This window comes from Trichoderma breve, chromosome 5, assembly GCF_028502605.1.
Source record: "Trichoderma breve strain T069 chromosome 5, whole genome shotgun sequence".
NCBI classification, from domain to species: Eukaryota; Fungi; Ascomycota; class Sordariomycetes; order Hypocreales; family Hypocreaceae; genus Trichoderma; species Trichoderma breve.
The window spans coordinates 2,895,821-2,913,916 of NC_079236.1; the positions used below are offsets into that span (position 1 = coordinate 2,895,821).

The window sequence follows — 18,096 nt, forward strand, 5'->3', positions numbered from 1 at the left end:
GTTGAGAGTGGTGTGATCATGTATAGCAGCGGCGACGAGAGGATATCGTGAGCTCTATCGTCGTCCCTCGGATATAATCGAAATCGAAATCGAGTCGAGTCGAGAAAACGGGTTTTGCAAAATGGAAGAAGGCCAACGGGAAAAGGAAAAGGAAAGATCTGGGTGGATGTGCGACCGTGGAGGAGTAAGAGTAAGAAAGAGTCCAGTGAGAAAGACACTGACCTGGCCCCAACCCACCTTTTTTTGGTGTGTGAGGAAGGGCCCCGGGAATCTGGGACTAAGGGGAGCGGGTCGCAGCTGAGGGAGCCTGGCATGTCCAGGATTCGCCAGGTCAAATAAGGTAAGCCTTGGCCGAAGCGCGAAGGGGGGGCTTGACGCTTTTTTCTCTCTCTTCTCTTCCTTTTTCCTTTTTTTTTTAGGAGCATGGGGAGGGGGGTTCTTCAGGGAGGGGGTGCGGATTGCGATGGGCTAGGACGAGATGGCGGTTGGCTTCCAACGGACGGGGAGGATCTTCCCCCAGCTTCCAGTCCCAAGGGCAAGCCTTTGACATTGTATAAAGTGGAGAGGTTCATATTCATGTTCATGTCGAGGATAGGAGGTGCTCCGTTTTGTCCGTAATACTTGCAGTACTACCACGAGTCTACCTTGTTGATATTAATGGATATTGATCAAATCTGTCCCAGTTGTGCAAGACCTGCAGGTACGAGTACGTGATGGCAGCGCGCGGAGATGCTAGTCCTGCTGGTACGGACCGCTCCTGTGATCTACTAACCCACAGGTAATAGTACAGTGTATAATACCGTCCGCGATTAATGAATGGACGGGAGAGAACCCGACAAGTTGAGTGAGCTAACGACCCCTGCCCTGTTGCTTGGTAGCGATTGTGAGACTCGCCGCTCTGAGGCACGGTACATACTCGTACATGTACTGTACGGCAATTACAAGTCTGGCCAAGCAGGTACTGTACCTGTGTGTGCGGGTGCCTGTACATGTGATACAGTACAAGGCCGTACGAGTACAAGCACATGGGAGAACATGGGCAAAGCAAGAAAAAAAAAAACGTCCCAGCAGGCTACAATGATGAGAGGCTGCGGCCCAGGCGACGCAGTAATTGGACGCGGTACGGGGGCCCTTGGGTGGGTGGCGGTTGGTGCTTCTCCACGCCTCCGGCTCTTCCCCAGCGGGATCCAGACGGTCGGTGGCAGCTGTTTGCTTCCAGCGGTGGCTTCTGACAGCGCTGATGCTGATGCTTGTGCTTGTGCTTGTGCTTGTGCTTGTACTTTGTGCTTGTGTTTGTGTGATTGGGGGCCTGTTTTTGTTGGCTTTGCACGCCTCGACTATCTTTTGACTTTTTGCTTGTCCCTCTGCGCTGGTACCGAGAACCCCATGGCCGGGTCAGGGTTAAAAAACGTAAAAGGCGGGCTGCGGTGCGGGCAAAAGCCCAGCCCAGGCGGGCGGCGCCTACAGGTTCCCAACTGTGCGCAAAGCATTCCGTGCCAGCCAGCCCAGCCAGCCAGCAAACTGAGTCAGGCCATGGCTGAGTTAGTTGATGGCATGAGCCGGGATTGTTTTGTAAGCCCAGTGCAGCGATTCCTTTTGGCTTTCTGTGAGCAAGCGCCTCCTCCTCTCGGAGACAAAAACGTTAGGGCGGCTCGAGCACTGGCAGTTACTGGACAAAAAGGCACCGGCCGTCACACTTGGTGGTGGATGGCACACACACGATAGCGAAAAGCGCAGATACTGTACATACATACCTGGCGGCCCTGCTCTCGCCGCACCGTGCCGCAAGTCACTGACTGATTCTCATTGATGCAGTGTAAAGGTGGACGTCAAGTTATCGCGGTTAGTCGGAGAGGCTAGCGATGGGAAATGTAACCTCTAACAGCCCCCCGCCGTTCCGGAGTGCAGTGCGTGCTGCTCTAGCACAAATTGATCCAGGGTGTGCGAGAAGAGCAATCGAGGTACGGTACCCCAAGGTGGCAGGTACTTGACAAGCCCATCTCAGATGGCCCAAGCCTAGGGCCAGTACTCGTACACCCAGCTTCATCAGTGCAAACGAATTATTCCGGGTACTTTTTCCTTGATCAAATGGCTTTTGGAGAACATCGTCACGGTGGCGCAGACCGGCTTGCTCTGGCTAAAATCCTGCCAGCCAGCTGAAGCTTGCCCTTGCCCCGTTGGACTCTTCTCTCCCTCGGGTCCGAAGGCCCAGCAAAAGCGCTATTGCTGCAAGTCAGGTCGGGTAGATACTTGGCATTGGGCAATCTATTGCTGCTGGAACATTGCCTAGTGGTATACCCAGTAGTCAGGTAAGGTGGTCTAACCGTCTGGCCCCTCCCGTCTCGGCTCTGAGGTCTTGTCGGGTCCAATGCTGTCCTCGTACCCTCTGATACTGTACCATACTGTGCAGGTCTCTGTACGAGTGCTCGCGGTGATCGGGACGTGAGGTACCTCTATCCGCCAGCGCCGTCGAGGGCAGCTGGTGCGTACCTCCCGTCCCTTTCCCTTGGCGACGAGAACCTGGGCCACGGAGCCGGGGTGTGCGCCACACGTCCCAAAGAAGCGCAAGCTCTCCAGTCTTTATATTGCAGTGGGGTCTGCTAGTCGCCAAGGCACGGGCGTCTTGCGTCTCTTGGGGGGTCCTTGGGGCTTGCTTTGGGGGGGGCGCGCGCATCATTCGCTGCCATTGATTTGGTTGGCACACGGCCTGCGGGCCAAATCTATCGGTGATACCAGGAGCGGCCCAACAGCCCGTGCTCCTGTTCCCTGCCGCTATTTCGCTGTGGGCTCGTTCTGGCCAGACGGTACGGGCTGGGACTGGCTGGACGCTGGTCGTGGAGGGAGGGCCGCGGGCTGTGAGTGGCCAGGCTGGCATGCAGGCGGATAGTGAGCCATGCGTTGCCGGTATTGCTGGGTGCTGGGAGCCGCGTTGGATGGGATTCGAAAGCCTTGGGTCTTGGGTTGTGGTGGTGTCGATGCAACGGCGACCCAGTTTGGCCAGCAAGGTATCTGGCAATCAGAAGCCCGTTTGATAGAGCAGAGCAGAGCACTCAAACCCTGTTGCAGCAGTGCACAAGAGCCTCCATTGCACAACGGCAAGCACAAGCACAAGCACAAGCACAAGCATGGACTGATTGACCAACCTGCATCCGCATCGGATAGCCAGCCTACGTGCCATGCCTCTCTCTTGTCCCAGTCCCGTCCCAGCCAGCGCCTCGTGGAGAGAGAACAAGCCCCCCCGGCGGCTGCACCCAATCCCAGCATCTCGCTACCTGCGTCTCAGGTCTAGACGCTGCATGCTCACAAAAATGCTCTGCCCATTCTCGTCGACACACATATGATATGACGACTCGTTGCTCTGCTGCGGCAAGACAGCTACGACATGACCATCCATCTCTACTATGTGTAACTCACACTGCCCTCTATCATACTGCACAGTATCTGGTCAGATTCAACCGTACAGTACAAATGTTCTAGCAACCCGCCAGATCTTCCGTCTGATGCTAAAAAAGCACCGCAACCACTCGGCCGACGCCGGCCCGTCATGGGTCTGCCCTGCTTTGCCTCCTCCCTGGCTCCCTGCTCGCTCCCAAGGTTCGCACCAAATCTCCATCCCATCGTCAGCCTGGGGCCCCCCCGTCCTTTCTTCTTCCCTCTTTTTTGACACATGGGTTTCCCGTCCCCTCTCTCCACCGCCCCAAGCAAAAAAAAGACGGGAAGCTTGTTCGTTTTTGGGCTTGTCATCCTTCAACCGTCGCCATTGATTTGTCCATTCGTATCTTTTGCTGCCCGCTGCTTCGACCAGGGCTCCTCTTCTCTCTGACTCTCTCCCGGTATCGTACAGGCACTTGTAAGATCGCACAAGAAGCCGCCGTTAGTTAGTTTCGTTCGTTCGCGGTTACGCTATTCCCAGTGTGGGTGCGCCTCATCTTTGCTTTTTTTGTTCTCTCTCTTCCATGTTTCTTTTTTTCCTTCCCACCCCCGCCCGCTGATTGTCTCTCATTGTGACCCCCCTCCCATAATTTTTGATGTAATGTGTGTCTGGTGCGGAACGAGTACACGCAGCGCAAGTACCCTGTTGAGCAGGTCGCACAAGCACAAGCGTGCAAAGGGCAGGCAATTGGACCTGTGGATCTTGTACTCGGGGGGTCCTGTCCCATACTGTACGAGGCACTGCCGTGTCGGATCATGCAACCTGACATGTCATATGCAGAGCCGTTTACGGCACATCCACCTGCAGCCGTTGCACGACCGCTTTCGACTGCGTGCAGCTCGAGCTCGGTACCTCGCCGAGTGATGGCAGAGTGCTGGACGGGCTGGGTACTCGTACCTTGTCGTCGTCTCCTTTGTTTCTTTTGTGACGCTTGAGCACAATTTCTTGTGCAACTCGGTGCCCTTGTCCAGTCCAGCATGGTGACTGGTGACACGACTGCTGGCTGTTCTGTTCCGTCTCAGGCAATCAATCAAACCATGTCGTGCTAGCTAGCTATTTGGACCATTCAACGTCCATCCAAGAGCTGTCCTGCAGAGTCATTCACGTCCACATGGTTTCCTCCTGTGCCTGTCCCTCCCCATGGCGGGCATTAGCTTCTGCCCAGGAAGCCCACCGCGGCGGCAACTCTGGCAGCACCATGACCTATTTTCATCGCCACCGGCATAATCACGTTTCTGCCATGCGACCCTCCCACAGCGGGCGAACACCGTCATCGCACACTTTAGGGTGAAGCCTCGCCTCGATCATGTACTCATACATACATGAGTATTTATATATATATTGTATATTAGGCAGTGTATTTATATAAATCAGACGTATCATACTCTTGGGCGAGAGGCGTGCGTCTTTATCAAAGGGTGTCTGGGTCCAGTCCTGACTGCGCCAGCCCAAGAGATAGATAGGCGCGCCAACAGCAGTTGGACGGACAGCTTCGTGAACAGAAATGCAAGATGCCGTACTGTACGCCAGACACCATCACCACCACCCCATGCTTGCTTGCAGTTCAAGTTGTGCTCAATATTCCCGCTAGCCCTGGCCTGGCCTGGCCACACTCCATCTCTGTATCCTGCTTGCTAGGCCTGATCGACGGTGCGGCCGGCTTTGCTCACAGGACCTTGAAACTTTTCCCGGACGGGCCATATCGTGCATGTGGGCAAGGCAAAAAAACATGGGCTGCGTTTTGTTTCCTAGAAGCGTAAACAGTACGAGCGATGCATGCAACTAGTAGCACAATTTTACCGTGCATAGCCTGGCAATAAAGCCGCAGCATTTACATAGTCATTGATGCAGGACATGGTCGAGCTTCAAACCATGAACCGGTAAAAGCTTGGATCCCCTTGTTCCCCAACATTGTGTATCTCATGCGCAATCCCCGATGGGAAGAGAGAACAATGATCAACCTGACCACAAGCAAGAACAGGCACCGGGATAGACGGGAAGCGGCGAGGTGGCTCCGAAATTAGGTGGGATCGTCCTGTCCTGTAGCAGTTTCTTTGAGACTCAGATTTGATAGCTCTCCGGGAAGCGAGCCGCTTTACTCCCTGGTCCCGTGCAGAGGGATAAGAAGTGGTCCTCGATGTTTTAAAGGAACCAGTTCTACTGTAAGTCGGTCAGCGTGACATCCATTACCTCGCAGCCACTGGAGCCCGGCCCCGTTCCCGGGCCGTTAGACTTCTCAGACATGCGGTTCTGGGTTGATACATTGAATGCATGAGCTGCATATCATAATGGAAAAGACAGGAAAAAAACAAGGAACAGGCATGTTTCTTGCTGCATGGCTGTGGATATCTGTTAGGTGAGAGGGCGAGTGTCTGTGAGTACTATTCCGTAGACTTTCAAGGCTGTAGAGCGAATTGCCTCTGCTTCCAGGCAAGTGCAAGTACCTGTAGTCAAGCACTATTGTAAGAGTTATATTGAAGTGCTAATAGTGCTATGCTAAACTTGACTAAATCTCTTGGTCCTCGACACTACTTGTGCTCTATAATTAGTAGAGCCTCTGTCTATTCTTCTTCACATTCAAGCCTTGGAGACAGCAAGGCTCTCTTACTGCTCTTTCCAGCACCGAGTGCATACCCCTGGGAATAGAATTGATTGATCAACCTGCCTTTCTGTAAACCCTTGCGGAAACGAACTGCGGTGCCGAGGTTGCTCCTCTCGTGGCGGCTGCCTTTGAACCCTCGCCTCTCCTCTTTGGGAAACTCTTTCGGAGTCCAGATGCAAAGAAGAGAAGAGAAATTTCTTCCATGGCCCGGTCCGAGATTTCTTGCTGGGCATTATTGTCCCCATTTTGACAGATGCAATGCCCATGCCCATGCTATCCCATGCCCTGCCCTGTCCTTCGGCATCGGATGAGCGTCAGCAACCCGATTGAGTGCGTCGGCCGAGATCATCTCGCGCCTCTGACCAGATCGCATGCTGCTGCCTTACAGTAACTGCTACTGTACGAGTTTAATACCTGCACAGCACGGGCAAATACAACCACCACCACGAAACGATAAAAGCCGAAGTCTCATATGCACATCAATATCCGTACTGTAGAGTAGCAGCATCTTTCTCGCACTCCCCCCCATGCATGTCCTGGAGAGCCCACTTGCATGCAGCCTCTTCGAGCCTATCAGCATCGCCCGGCTGCACGAGGCCGTGGCCCGCGAACCCCTTCCCAGAGGTCACTCACTCATTGCCCCCCCTTGCCTGGACTCTCGACTTTTTCTTGGGGCGTTTCGTGTCTTTTGTGTGTCAAGTTCAGTTGTTGGCCGGATCACAGCCGTGCGGTTCGCGGATCGGCCTGTCCAGCCTGTCTGTGCTGGAGCACAAGATTACCAGTGCGTTGTGTTTCGTTCGAGGCGCAACGAGGCAGGTAGACAGACTACTGCAGCAGCACCAAATGAATACATGTACTTGCACAGGTTGTATTGGCCGCACGTTATCACCGACCTTGGGCCCGTCGACGGAGTATTACTGCTCCTGTCTTGTTCCTGTTGGCGGTAGCAATGCTTCGTATTCATCACCTAATACACGCCCGTCTTGACAGTCCTTTCTCGACTATTGATTGACATGAGCATCCCCAAAAGGCCAATAGAACCACACACATCTATTTCGCAAGAACAGGTTTGAATTAAACGGATCGGAGCGCCTGAGTAAGCTGCGGCCGCCCTTGCCACCGCCGATTGGCCTGTTCGTTAAGCCCCAAAAAACCCGAGGGCAAGGTTTCGGTGTCGATACCAAGGCCACGGTACAGATACTCTCCTCTCTCTCTCTCTATACTCTCAGCTGAGCATTCCAGCCGGCTCGCAACAGCCCGCCAGACGACTCGTGCATCCGCTCGCCACTCGGCTGATTGGGAAAGGCAGCAGATCCGGTGACCAGTACGCTGGTACGGTGGACGGAACCAACAGCAAAACGTTTTTCGCGTAGCCCTGGGGCTGGGGGGGCCTTTGTTTGTGTCCAATTTCGTCAGTGCTGGCGGAAGGGCAACTTTGCACTACAGTACAGTGGATGGGCATTGACGAGTGGCACGATGCTTTGCCGCTCCGATGAGCCCTGGCCAATAATGGATCGGGTGCCCAAAGCTTCTTGGGTTGCTGTTGTTGGTCGTTGGAAACGTTTGATAGCAGGCCCAAACACTGTACGAGCCATGTCTGAAGCCTATGCTTGACCTTGAGGTATTCAACGCGATCAGCGCTAGCGGTGTCACCGAATTCAGCAACGTGTACGAGAGTAGTCGTAGTCTATGTGATGATGCGACGACGCTCGTTGGAAGCGCCTTGCACGGGCCTCTTCAAGGGGCGCCAGGTTTTGCATCTCGTTGAATCTGCTACTGTAGTTACTCTTCCAGCATATTGCCAAGTATATCGTCTACTGGCAGCCTTGTCAAACAAAAGTCTGCGCTCCGCACTTCGTCCCAATGCAGGTTCATGACCCGCAGATCGTCTCAATGGCATTTCTGTCAAAGTTCAAAGCGGGCATCTCCCATGTTTGCGGGTGACGAAATGGCTGCGGAGAAAGGCGCTTGTTTCCACCTTGGATTCACAGCAGTCATCATTCCTCCTCCCAGCACTAGAACTTGGTAAATGCAGATCTGTGAAGCCACTAGAGCAAAACTAGCCGCAACTCTAACCTCAGCTTGGGGCGCCCATTCATTTTCCCTTGAAGCATCGAGCCACTCAACTCAAAAAAGAAACGCCAAAGAGTTGAGCTTCTACTCTAGCCGCCCTTGGCCCAGTTCGCCCATCCACGTGGGAAAAGAGAGCAGACAGAATTGACGGCGCACCGGGCAGTGACATTCTGGCCACCTTATTATGCATGTCTCAGAAATGGTCGCTCAGAGTTTTTGCAAGTTTCCGAACCCCCCTTCTTCCCTTGCTTGGCCTTGTCATTTCGGGGCCCGGCGCGAGTGGCTGGATTGACAAGGCTTTTTGTTGGCTCTCTTTGTGTACTGGTCAAAACGCCCTTTTAATTTGAATCCTTCGTTCGAGGTGCCTGAAGGCCTGGTAGCTCGAGCGAGAGCCGTTGAGCTAAACTGAGGCGCCGATGTGTCACTGCCAAGCCAATTTCGTCTCTCCAAGAGTCCTTCAAGAGCACATGGTTCGGAAGCGCTCAATGCCGTGAGGAGCTTTGTTCTACAGCAATCGGGCGGGCACACATGGAAAATGTCTCGACAATTGGACAGTTCGTCTACTCGTACTTGAAAGTACTATCAGCTAGAACTATCTCGGGGCAGGCCTTGGTTGGCCAACTACCAGACTGAGACATGGCATACTCCGTACTCGTACCTGAGGTCCTCTTCCCAAGCTTCGTGAGAGTACGAGTAAGAACAGCCGGGCTGGCACGGCATCATGCCTATTGCTGCAGAGCACAGGTAGCACAAACTATTCTGCAACCGTTATCTATCTATCGGAATCTCGACTCCCCCAGCTTTGTCGCCTCGTACAAAGCAAGGCGGATATCGAGAGGGGGTGTGTTCATGTCCATGTTCACATTCAAGAACAAGAACAGGCTGGAACCTGCCTCCCACCGCCTTGGCCAAGTGGCCATTCATTCTCCCTGCCCTCATGTCTCTTGTCTCTGAGCATTGGACACAAACAACTCCGATAATTGTTTGCCACTCCCCCTCTTTTTGTCTCTCATTCATGTCTGACCACATGCGTTTATTTGCAGCCCTACATGTGAGCAGCTAATGTGGAATGTTTGTCTTCTTTCTCTCTTTTCCCCTTCGCCCTATGAATGAGCACATGAGCCGTTGCAGACTAAGAACCCTTTTGCTCGTCTAATTTTGGGGAGGCGTTGGTTGCACGTCGTGCCTCTCCGGGCAAAAAGCAATTTGCTTTTTGGGGCTTTCTTTTTTTGGTCTGATCGGCAGGGTGAGTCGCTCTGGCATACCTGTGCAACGGATGGGCGCTGCGGTTCTTATCGTGAGATTGGTGTTGGATCGATGATTATCGTAGGTATGCTGTAGATGGGTTATCAGATGCAGATGACTGTTTGTTTTACATCATCAGGTAGATTGTACCGAGATTTTCCTAATAGACGGAGAGCGGGCGAAGATGTGTAAAGGTGTTTGTCTGTCTGCTTGCCTTGCTAGCTCGTGCAAGTGGGCAGGCGTGAAAGCTATTTGGAGGACCACTTTGTTTGGATGAGAGAGCCTGTCCTTGTGAGACCTTGTCTCTTCCCGCAGAAGTGATGTAGTATACGACTCCAGACGGTGTGAGGAAAAACAAGAATTGTGGACTTGTCTTTGTGACGGGATCGCGGATGCTATCATAGCCGAGTAGATTGTTTCATTTTCCACCTTGGCGACGATGATCATCTGTCTATCGCCACGTCACATTGTTGTATAAACCAATTCCCCAATGTTTCGAGAGCGAACCCTCACCATATCACCACTGAGTCTACTCCGTAATTCATTTCCAAGATTCAGTGCGAAACCTCGTCTCTCCTCCCTGCATCCGGAACCATAGCCACCGTCTAAGACAAGCGGCCCCAGGATCAAGGATTTCTTATGATTAATATTAGATTACTGTACTCCGTATGAATTTCCTTTTTTTTCTTTCAATTGTCGTTGCCTGGAGGAAATAAGGCGTTGGTGACGGGACGTGCAGATGACAGATTTCGAACCAACAGGGTAGCACTACAGTAAAGTAGAGGAGCCAACGGGAGGAAGTGGAAGGGTAGGTTTGTTGAAATTTTGTGAAGAACTTTGTACAAAAACTACTCTCCATGTATGTTTGGTTGCATTGGAGGATTGTTGGGAGTAAGGGGGTGTGAGTGGTGAGAGGATTTGAGATTACGGGGTGCAGGGTATTTTTTTGACAAATAACTCATTGCGCGAGACGAATTTGATGTTGCTCGATTCACTTCACTAGAACGCCAATTCGACACCGCAATTTTTACCATCGAGTATCTTGCGTCGCAAACAATACCGAGTACTGGATGAATATAGTCATAGTAGCAGTTACTACGGTAGATAGATGCAGATATAGTAGCAGTTACTAGATGAATGTAGGCAACTATAGTCATTCACGCAATCACAAAGATCCCCAAGAAGCATCGCGAAACCAATACCAGTCAAAATTCGCGCTGTGTTAACTATGTAATAATATTGACCACCAGCTCCCCCCATTCATGTGAAAGAACCCCTATAACGCAAATGAAAGAAAAGCATACTACCATAACCAACTTTTTGTTTTTTTCGAGCCTGTACAATATTGACCGCACCATGCCATGTCTGCCCCCGCCTTATCCACCCGATCCCGTCTTCGTTTCACACGCCCTAAATCGTAAGAAGAATCAAGAAGATGAAATGCTGCCTGGCAAACGAAGGACGACGAGAAACTCCGCTATCCGAGCATTGGAAGATGGAGCGGTGCCTAATTCACGTCTTTCTGCAACATCATCTTCCTGTCCTCCATTCAGACGCATGTCTTGTCCGTCCTCGTCTTGTCCGTCCTCGTCTTGTCCGTCCTCGTCTTGTCCGTCCTCGTCTTGGCTGTCCTCGTCTTGGCTCTCAACTTCCATTATGCTTGCATCATCTGGAATATTAATCCCGACCACCCTTACACCATCTGGGACATCGATCTCAATTACACTCGCGTCGTCTCCGATATCAACCTCCATGATGCTTACGTTGTCGTCTTGATCCGTACTCTCGACCTCGGTTGAATCGTCGGAGCTAATCTCAATTACGTTGTTGCGCATAGATATGGAGTCATCCGTGCTTGACAGCCTCCCGTAGCCTCCGGAAGATATTCCACAAGCAGGGGAGGATTGCGATGCGGCGGAACTGGAGTCCTGGTTGGATCGCTTCATCTAGTAAGCGATCGCCCTCTCTAGCTGATAGACCGCAGTTCTAGCACGTTCCCGTACGTCAAGGTCTCTATCATTGTGCTTCAGAAATTCCATCCTGTTATAGAACCCCAGTTTCTTTAGTTCTGCTGCCCTCATAGACCAGGCCTCACCGCCACCGCCCTCACCCTCGTCATCGTGACCTGTGAGGTTGATGATTAGGTGGCAGACGGCAACGCGCACTTCTTTATCTCTGTTGCTGATTTGCTGACAGAGGAGCTTGAGCAAGTCTGTTTGCCTAACAACTAGCTGCCGATGTTGATTTGTGCTGGCGGCTATATGAACTAGGATATAAATGACTGGAATGATGATTTTGGCATGCGGGTGAATGAGTCTAGTCTCCTGCCCCGGCGTTGCAGTCCGTCGAGAGAAGGGATGAAGCACTTTGGCTCGTAGCTTTGAAGATAGTATATCGAAGAGACGATCTTGTCCAATAGTGCTGAACAGGTAGTCAATCATCTCGGTTGTGTCATAAGGTGACTCCGCAGAGGCGCCCACTCCGAGCCCAACCAGGTTTCTGATGAGCTCTAGACCTTGTTCCTGAACAGCCACTTCATCGCTTCGGGATCTCCTGAATGAGTTGAGCTCGGATTCACGTATGCCGGCGAGCTTGTCTTCAGCCTGACGCAGCTTGGTCGACCTTGAAGCATCTAGCTTCTGCATGTTGCCGTTCGCTGCAAACGTCCACCGCACCTGTTCATCAGACGGCGTCGAATCCATATCCTCGTCAACATCGTCATCCGGTGACTGGATGGGCTGTGTGTTATACGCCGCAGAATCTTGGCCGTCGTCGTAAATGAGTTGCACCAACCACTCAGGCTCAAGCTGTTCCAAGCAAGATCTCTTCAGGTCAGGGCTGACGGCAATTACAAAGTGCTTTAGGGCCCATAGGGCGTTGAGCCGCAGAGCGGGATTCTCAGAGTGAGCATGTTCGCAAAGTATCTTCATGACACCGTTTTCGGCCAGGAGCTGATGACTGTTAGCTTCGCAATACTTCTTTTCTAATAGATGTGACAAACCTCGCGGACCGGACTGGCCTCCAAGACCAGGTTGCAAATAGCAGCTGTGGCTGCAATCTGGACATCGATATCTGGGTGCTTTAAGAATTTGAAGACGGGCATGGCGACGGAGTGATCAACCAAAGTCGTGCGAAGTATGCTAATGGATCGCGAAAGCATCCTGATAACATGGCAGGCCGCGACGATGACTGATAATGGATTGGCACCGTATGCTGATGAGACGCTGGGCTGCGCTTCAGGCTCTCCGCTGGGCTTATCCTTGAGTCGATCCTTAATCTGTCTGGGCCGCTTGGGGTATTCGTTAAGTGACTCCATCACATAAGGAATAAAGTCCTCATCGACCAAAGCTTTCCTGTAATCTTCCTTCCCAGAAGCGACAGCCCCGATGGCTTTCAGTGTTGATTCCCTGAGCCGCACCCGATGAGAGAGAAGGGGATCTTGACCAGCTTGGCCTAGTTGTGACGTTGAAGGACCTTCTTCCTCCATATCGGTATCTGGTTGCGGAGACCAGTATTTAGCCGCCTCCAGGATGGATACAGACCGATAGGCACGCCTCAGAAGCTTGGTCAAGGTCTTGACAGCACCACAGTCGTAAGCAGCTTTTTGGAGCTGTTCGCTGTCAGTGATGAGGCGGGCCAACGTAGCTGGTGTCCTTTCCAAGATGAGATGCTGGGTTTCATCAAACGAGGTCTGCGACTCAGCATCATCTTTGTCATTCTTGGCTATCAAGTCAATCAGCAGTGGCACTATGAGCATGCCAAGGCTAGTTTCTCTCCATCCTTTGCGCCCTAAGCCTGCTTTGAAGAGGGATGTGACCAGGGTGGCTGCCATGAGTCTCCCATAGCCGCTAAGAGTCCTGGCTTGCACAATCAGCCAGGGAATAAAAGGACTCTCAATTTCCTCGGATGAGCTGTCCAAGCTCGACTCTAAGGCAGCGGGAGAGACAAATCTGGGTCCAGGTGTTTGGCTGGGAGTTCGTGATTCTGGGTGGTCTGGTGTGTTGGCGGAAGAGTGGTGGTGAGAGTGTGGGGGGCTCCGAGTAACAGAGAAGGGAGGAGGCAACAAATAGTCCATGGCTGTCTGGTTCGGTGTTTTGGAGCCACCCAAGCTGTTGGCCTCGAATACGATGGAAGGGAAGACGGCGAGAATGGCGGGGGAGTTGATAAGTCGAATTGCCCTGTACTTTGAATCTCCGAGAATGGCCACCACGGCTCCGAGGATGGGGCCAATCTGGGTTCCGTGGGGAGCTTCTTTGGGGAAGGCCTCATATAGGCCATCGCTATAAGCTTGTGCCTCAGCTCCCGGCACAACATGACCCTGACTCACGGCGAAGCTGGCTAAGCGGGAGGCAAGCATGTCCAAAACGCCAGAGTGTAGTAGAGCCTGCTGATGCCGTTCATCTCTGCAAATGCGAGATATCAAACTGGCGGCAAGCTCCACCTGGGTCTGCTGCAAGTAACTCGATGATGTCGAAGCAAGTATGAGACATAAGGACTCGAGGTGAAGCGGCGATGCAAATATCGTGTCAGCAAGAGCTAGGATATCGAGTGGGGATGACGGAGATGCCAGAGCGGCCGCATTCGCAATGCCAGTGACGGCCTTAAGAGCGGCAACGACGATTTGCGGCGCGTTGGCATTGGGAGATGTGCATGCGAGGATCGCCGGGAGAGCTCGGGAGGCGTGGACGGACGGTAAGAAAGGAGGGCCACCTGCAAGATAGTATCACTAGTCAGCATCACTCCTCCAGGACCAGGAAATAACAAAGGAACAGCAGAATTTTCAATGCATACCCTTGGCGAAGCTTGTGATGATCTGCAAGGCTTGCAGCCTGACGTTGTCTTCGTCTGACAGGGGCCGCTGTCCCATTGACTGTGGCCTAGCATCCTTGGTTGTAGCATTCGCCTTGGTGGCAGATCGAGCCGACGTCAGCGTCCTGACGACGGGCTCCAGCACGCCCTGGCTGACCCATGTCTCCTTCTTCTGGTGGTGCCCAACTATCTCGTTTTTGAGAGCCCGTAGCGCTGCCGACTGCTCGGGGCACGTTTTGGCGTTGCGCAGCTGAGTCAAGATCGGGGAGGTTTGGGGGCGCGCCATGGAGATGGGAGTGCCGGATACGCAAACGGTACTTGGTGTTGGTGGGATGTAGCGGAGAAAGCCGAGGGAAGCGTGCTGGGATCTTGCCCTGTCGATTAATGGGATCGAGCCAAGATTGCCTGCAGATTTATATGCTCAGAGCTCCGCATCAATATTCACAACAGAGAGCAACGACGAGGCAATCGATTGTAAGGGGAGGGACTCAGAAAAGCTCCGACAAATGCGGCTGACGGAGCTGCGCAGCCTCGTGAGGCAGAGGAACAGCAGCTGAAGCGAAACCGGGATTAAGCAAAGGCGTAGCAATGGTGCGCCCGATTGAAGAATTAATTGGAGAGTCTGAGGAGCAGAAGGAGAGGATGGAGATAGCAATAGAGACACAGATGCGTAAACAAGCTTGCGATATCAATTCATGGATTAAGTCAAAGTAAATGGACGGGCTTGGTGTCTTGCAGTCTGACGAGATGTCACGCCAAAGCAAGTCCGACGCCGTGGCACGTGCACGTTATCTTATCGGATGTACCAATGCTTTGTACTCCATACTGCATTCAGTATCACGAGCCACGGCATTTTTTTTTTTTGGAACTGCCTACAGGTATTCAGCACCCCAACTTTGCAATTCGCCATAGCTATAGTAACAGATACTGCCTAGAAACGTAGCTATAGTAGCATATTGAAAGAATCAGGTATTTGTTACTTATGTAAATACTTATAGTAGTAAATGAACGGCTTTCTTTCGCATCCGGATTCGATAATGCCCAAACTCCACGCACACTGGTATAGATGTGACTATGTAAAGTGCATACAGCCAAAGAAACAGATGGTATTCTCATTCAATTTTTCAGGTAAAGAATCTCCAATTCTTACAAAGATGAAGGAGAGCACACTCTTAAAATATTCTCGACAGATAATGGCTAGAACATTACAGCTCATTTAAAATACTTTGGCTGGCCCTTTGACTCTTGCTGACCACTCGTGACCAACAGCAGATTTCCTCTTATAACAAAGCAACCCCGCCTGGTAAAAGCTGCGTCTTTAACGTCTCCACAAAAAGACGAGAACGGCATCGATGGTGACCAATTAGTGGATATGAAGAAAGCGGAGGGCGAAGCGTGAAAAGTCGAAGGAAATTTTCTAGAAAGATTTGGTCTGATGGGGCATTTCGTTGGACGCAATAGAATTTGCCATCTATCAGCCCGCTGTGGATTGATCACCTTCGGAGCGTTATCCGATATTGTCAAGCGCTCGTGGTCACTGACTAAGGTGTCAAGATCCGTGGAGTCGTTTTATATGCACCGTGGCCAGCCGCTCAGTTGAATCTGTAGTCTTCCGTAAAATAAATTACGCCGCAGCAAGGAACAAGTTACGTCATTTCGGCCATAAGTGACATGGCAGTGACCCAAAACCTTTGTCGAGGTAGTAGTACAAGCATCTGTTCAAGTACCTCCGTGAGTTATCGACACTCGTCCCGAATGCTTCATTGTCAAGAGCTCCTATACATGAGACATGAAAGCCACCACAGAGCATCTCTCGTCCAGCCAACTAACATGAACTCTATTAACGACCAATCCTACCTCCAGCCTCGCAGATATTCTGTGTGCGGCCCGTCAGCCTCCCCTAAGCCTAGGCGGAAAATCACTGGTAGGCCAGAGCCTGATTGGGCAAGACACCAAAGCAGGACAAGGACCCCGGATCATCCGCTCCGATAGCCGGCATCACGGTCCGAGTTTTTGTCCTCTTGACGCATTTCGTGCTCACACATATGCAGATTTTTGTGCGAGATATTCCGCTTTTCGCCTTTTGACGCCAGCCCCCATCGTTAGCGGTTTGGGGGTTGAAAATGATGTGCTTCAATCTCCGTAGTGGCGCCGCAGGATTTTGCATAGCAGCGGCAAAGTAGCGGTGCTGCTCCGAAAGATACTATCTCAATCACACTTCTTGTACCCCGTACCTCACGATAGTGGCATCCATTGTTCCCCATCCAAGTGCTGCTTCCAACGCCGTATCCAGCACACCACTAGCCACAACAAGTCTGTAGTCTAGCAATAGGGCAAAGAGCTTTCCCCCCTGCTAGTACTGTAATACGTGCTACTTACCACAAATCAGAAATGAAAACTCCGGCTGATGTTAGACATGTCTGAAATGAGTGCCAGTCTTGGTCGCGGGCCAAGGCGGCTAGCGAATCACCGGGCTTCGTCTCGCCACGAGCTCACAACAACGGATGCTCATTGAACCACGCCTGCATCAGGCATACGACAACTCATCAACTCGGTGTCCGTTTCATCATATGTTTGCTTTGCCGGCGCAGTCTGGGGTTCAGTCTGGGGTATTGTGATCAGATGTACTCCGTAACGGAGCTTTACGTGCAAGCAGCCATCGTGATGGAGTCCAAGTCCACTTGTGATGAAACGGAGCGCCTTCCGACCAAGTGGACTTTGACCAAGCGGGACGGGACAAGAGTCAGGTCAAAGAGACGGTCAAGAAGAGGCTTTCTTTTTGCGTATTGTACGATTAATATTTCATACATACATCTGGTTTGTAACTGCAACTAACACCTAGACCCTGACTTTTTACTGCCACGAGTTTACTTATACCAAATGCTGTAGCCCTCTGTTTTCAGGGCCTTGTCGATCACTATCAGAACAACAGCCCAAGGCGAGAAAACGCCATTTCCGGAACGCAACTGAGTGTCCTCTGGTTTTTTTTTTTTCGCACCCCGCCCCACTTGGAGCCGGAGGTACTTGTACCTGTGAGGGTCTTGGCCCCCGATACGCAAGATGCTACTGGCAATGGTTCAGTTGTGCGGACAATGACCGATTAGGTCAATACCTTCGTGGTATTGCATGATCCATCTTGGCTTACTTTATTTAGCTTTGGGACTTGTAAATAGCAAGAAAAAAAAGAGGGACATTGTTGGCAACGTTTTTCTCTCTCGCTGCCTCATCTTCTCCTCGTTCCAACTCAAACACTGACTGATGAGCCACTTACCTGCCATGTCTCTGTAAGCCAGCCACGGAAGAGTGGCGCTTGTACCTGGACTTTGACCAACCACTGCTGCGATTGTCAGGTACAAGGAGTCCCGCCAAGGCGCTGCGCAGAGTGCAGGTTCCTGATGATGGGGATCCGTCTCACTGCTGCTCAACCTGCTGTACAAGTACCAACGGACACACTGCGACGTTGAAGAGGCAATACCTCGCAGCCAAGTACCACCACTTACAGCAGTTTTCTGCCAGCTGTTTACTTGGATTTTTCTCTTTTCCCTGAATCGCTACCACGAGCACCATCCGCGGTTGCTTGGCAGTCAAGCCAGCCTCATTCATATTCGAGGCGAACTGCGAAGAGAAAGTAAAAAGGCAACAGCAGCAGCATACATCAACCAATCAGCCCTTCACCAGACGGATTGACTGACCGACGACTCTGCATTCATCCCATCTCTGACACTCTCACCTTTTCCCCCAACCCACCAAGTACCGATACCTCCACGCAACATAAACGCCGCTAACCCCCCTCCGTCTCCTCGCGTCCGTCCCGCCGATTGAATCCTTGGTCTGTCTGGCTGACCATTTTAGACCTTGTGGCTCTGATAAACGTGGTTTGCCGGTCCTCGGTGAGCATTTCGGGTTCGCTCCAAAGCAAGGACAAGATCTGGTT

At 52.0% G+C, this 18,096-nt stretch overlaps 1 protein-coding gene across 1 annotated transcript; it reads right to left on the bottom strand.

The window, feature by feature from the left end:
* Positions 1-10,780: 10,780 nt before the first annotated feature.
* T069G_08530 (uncharacterized protein) lies at positions 10,781-14,448 on the bottom strand (the record flags this gene model as incomplete). The annotated part of the gene is made up of 4 exons (XM_056175740.1): positions 10,781-11,299; positions 11,357-12,304; positions 12,355-14,063; positions 14,145-14,448. The coding sequence occupies 4 exons, from the start codon at positions 14,446-14,448 to the stop codon at positions 10,781-10,783; spliced, it is 3,480 nt and encodes a 1,159-aa protein (XP_056026689.1).
* Between the last annotated feature and the right edge of the window lie 3,648 nt (positions 14,449-18,096).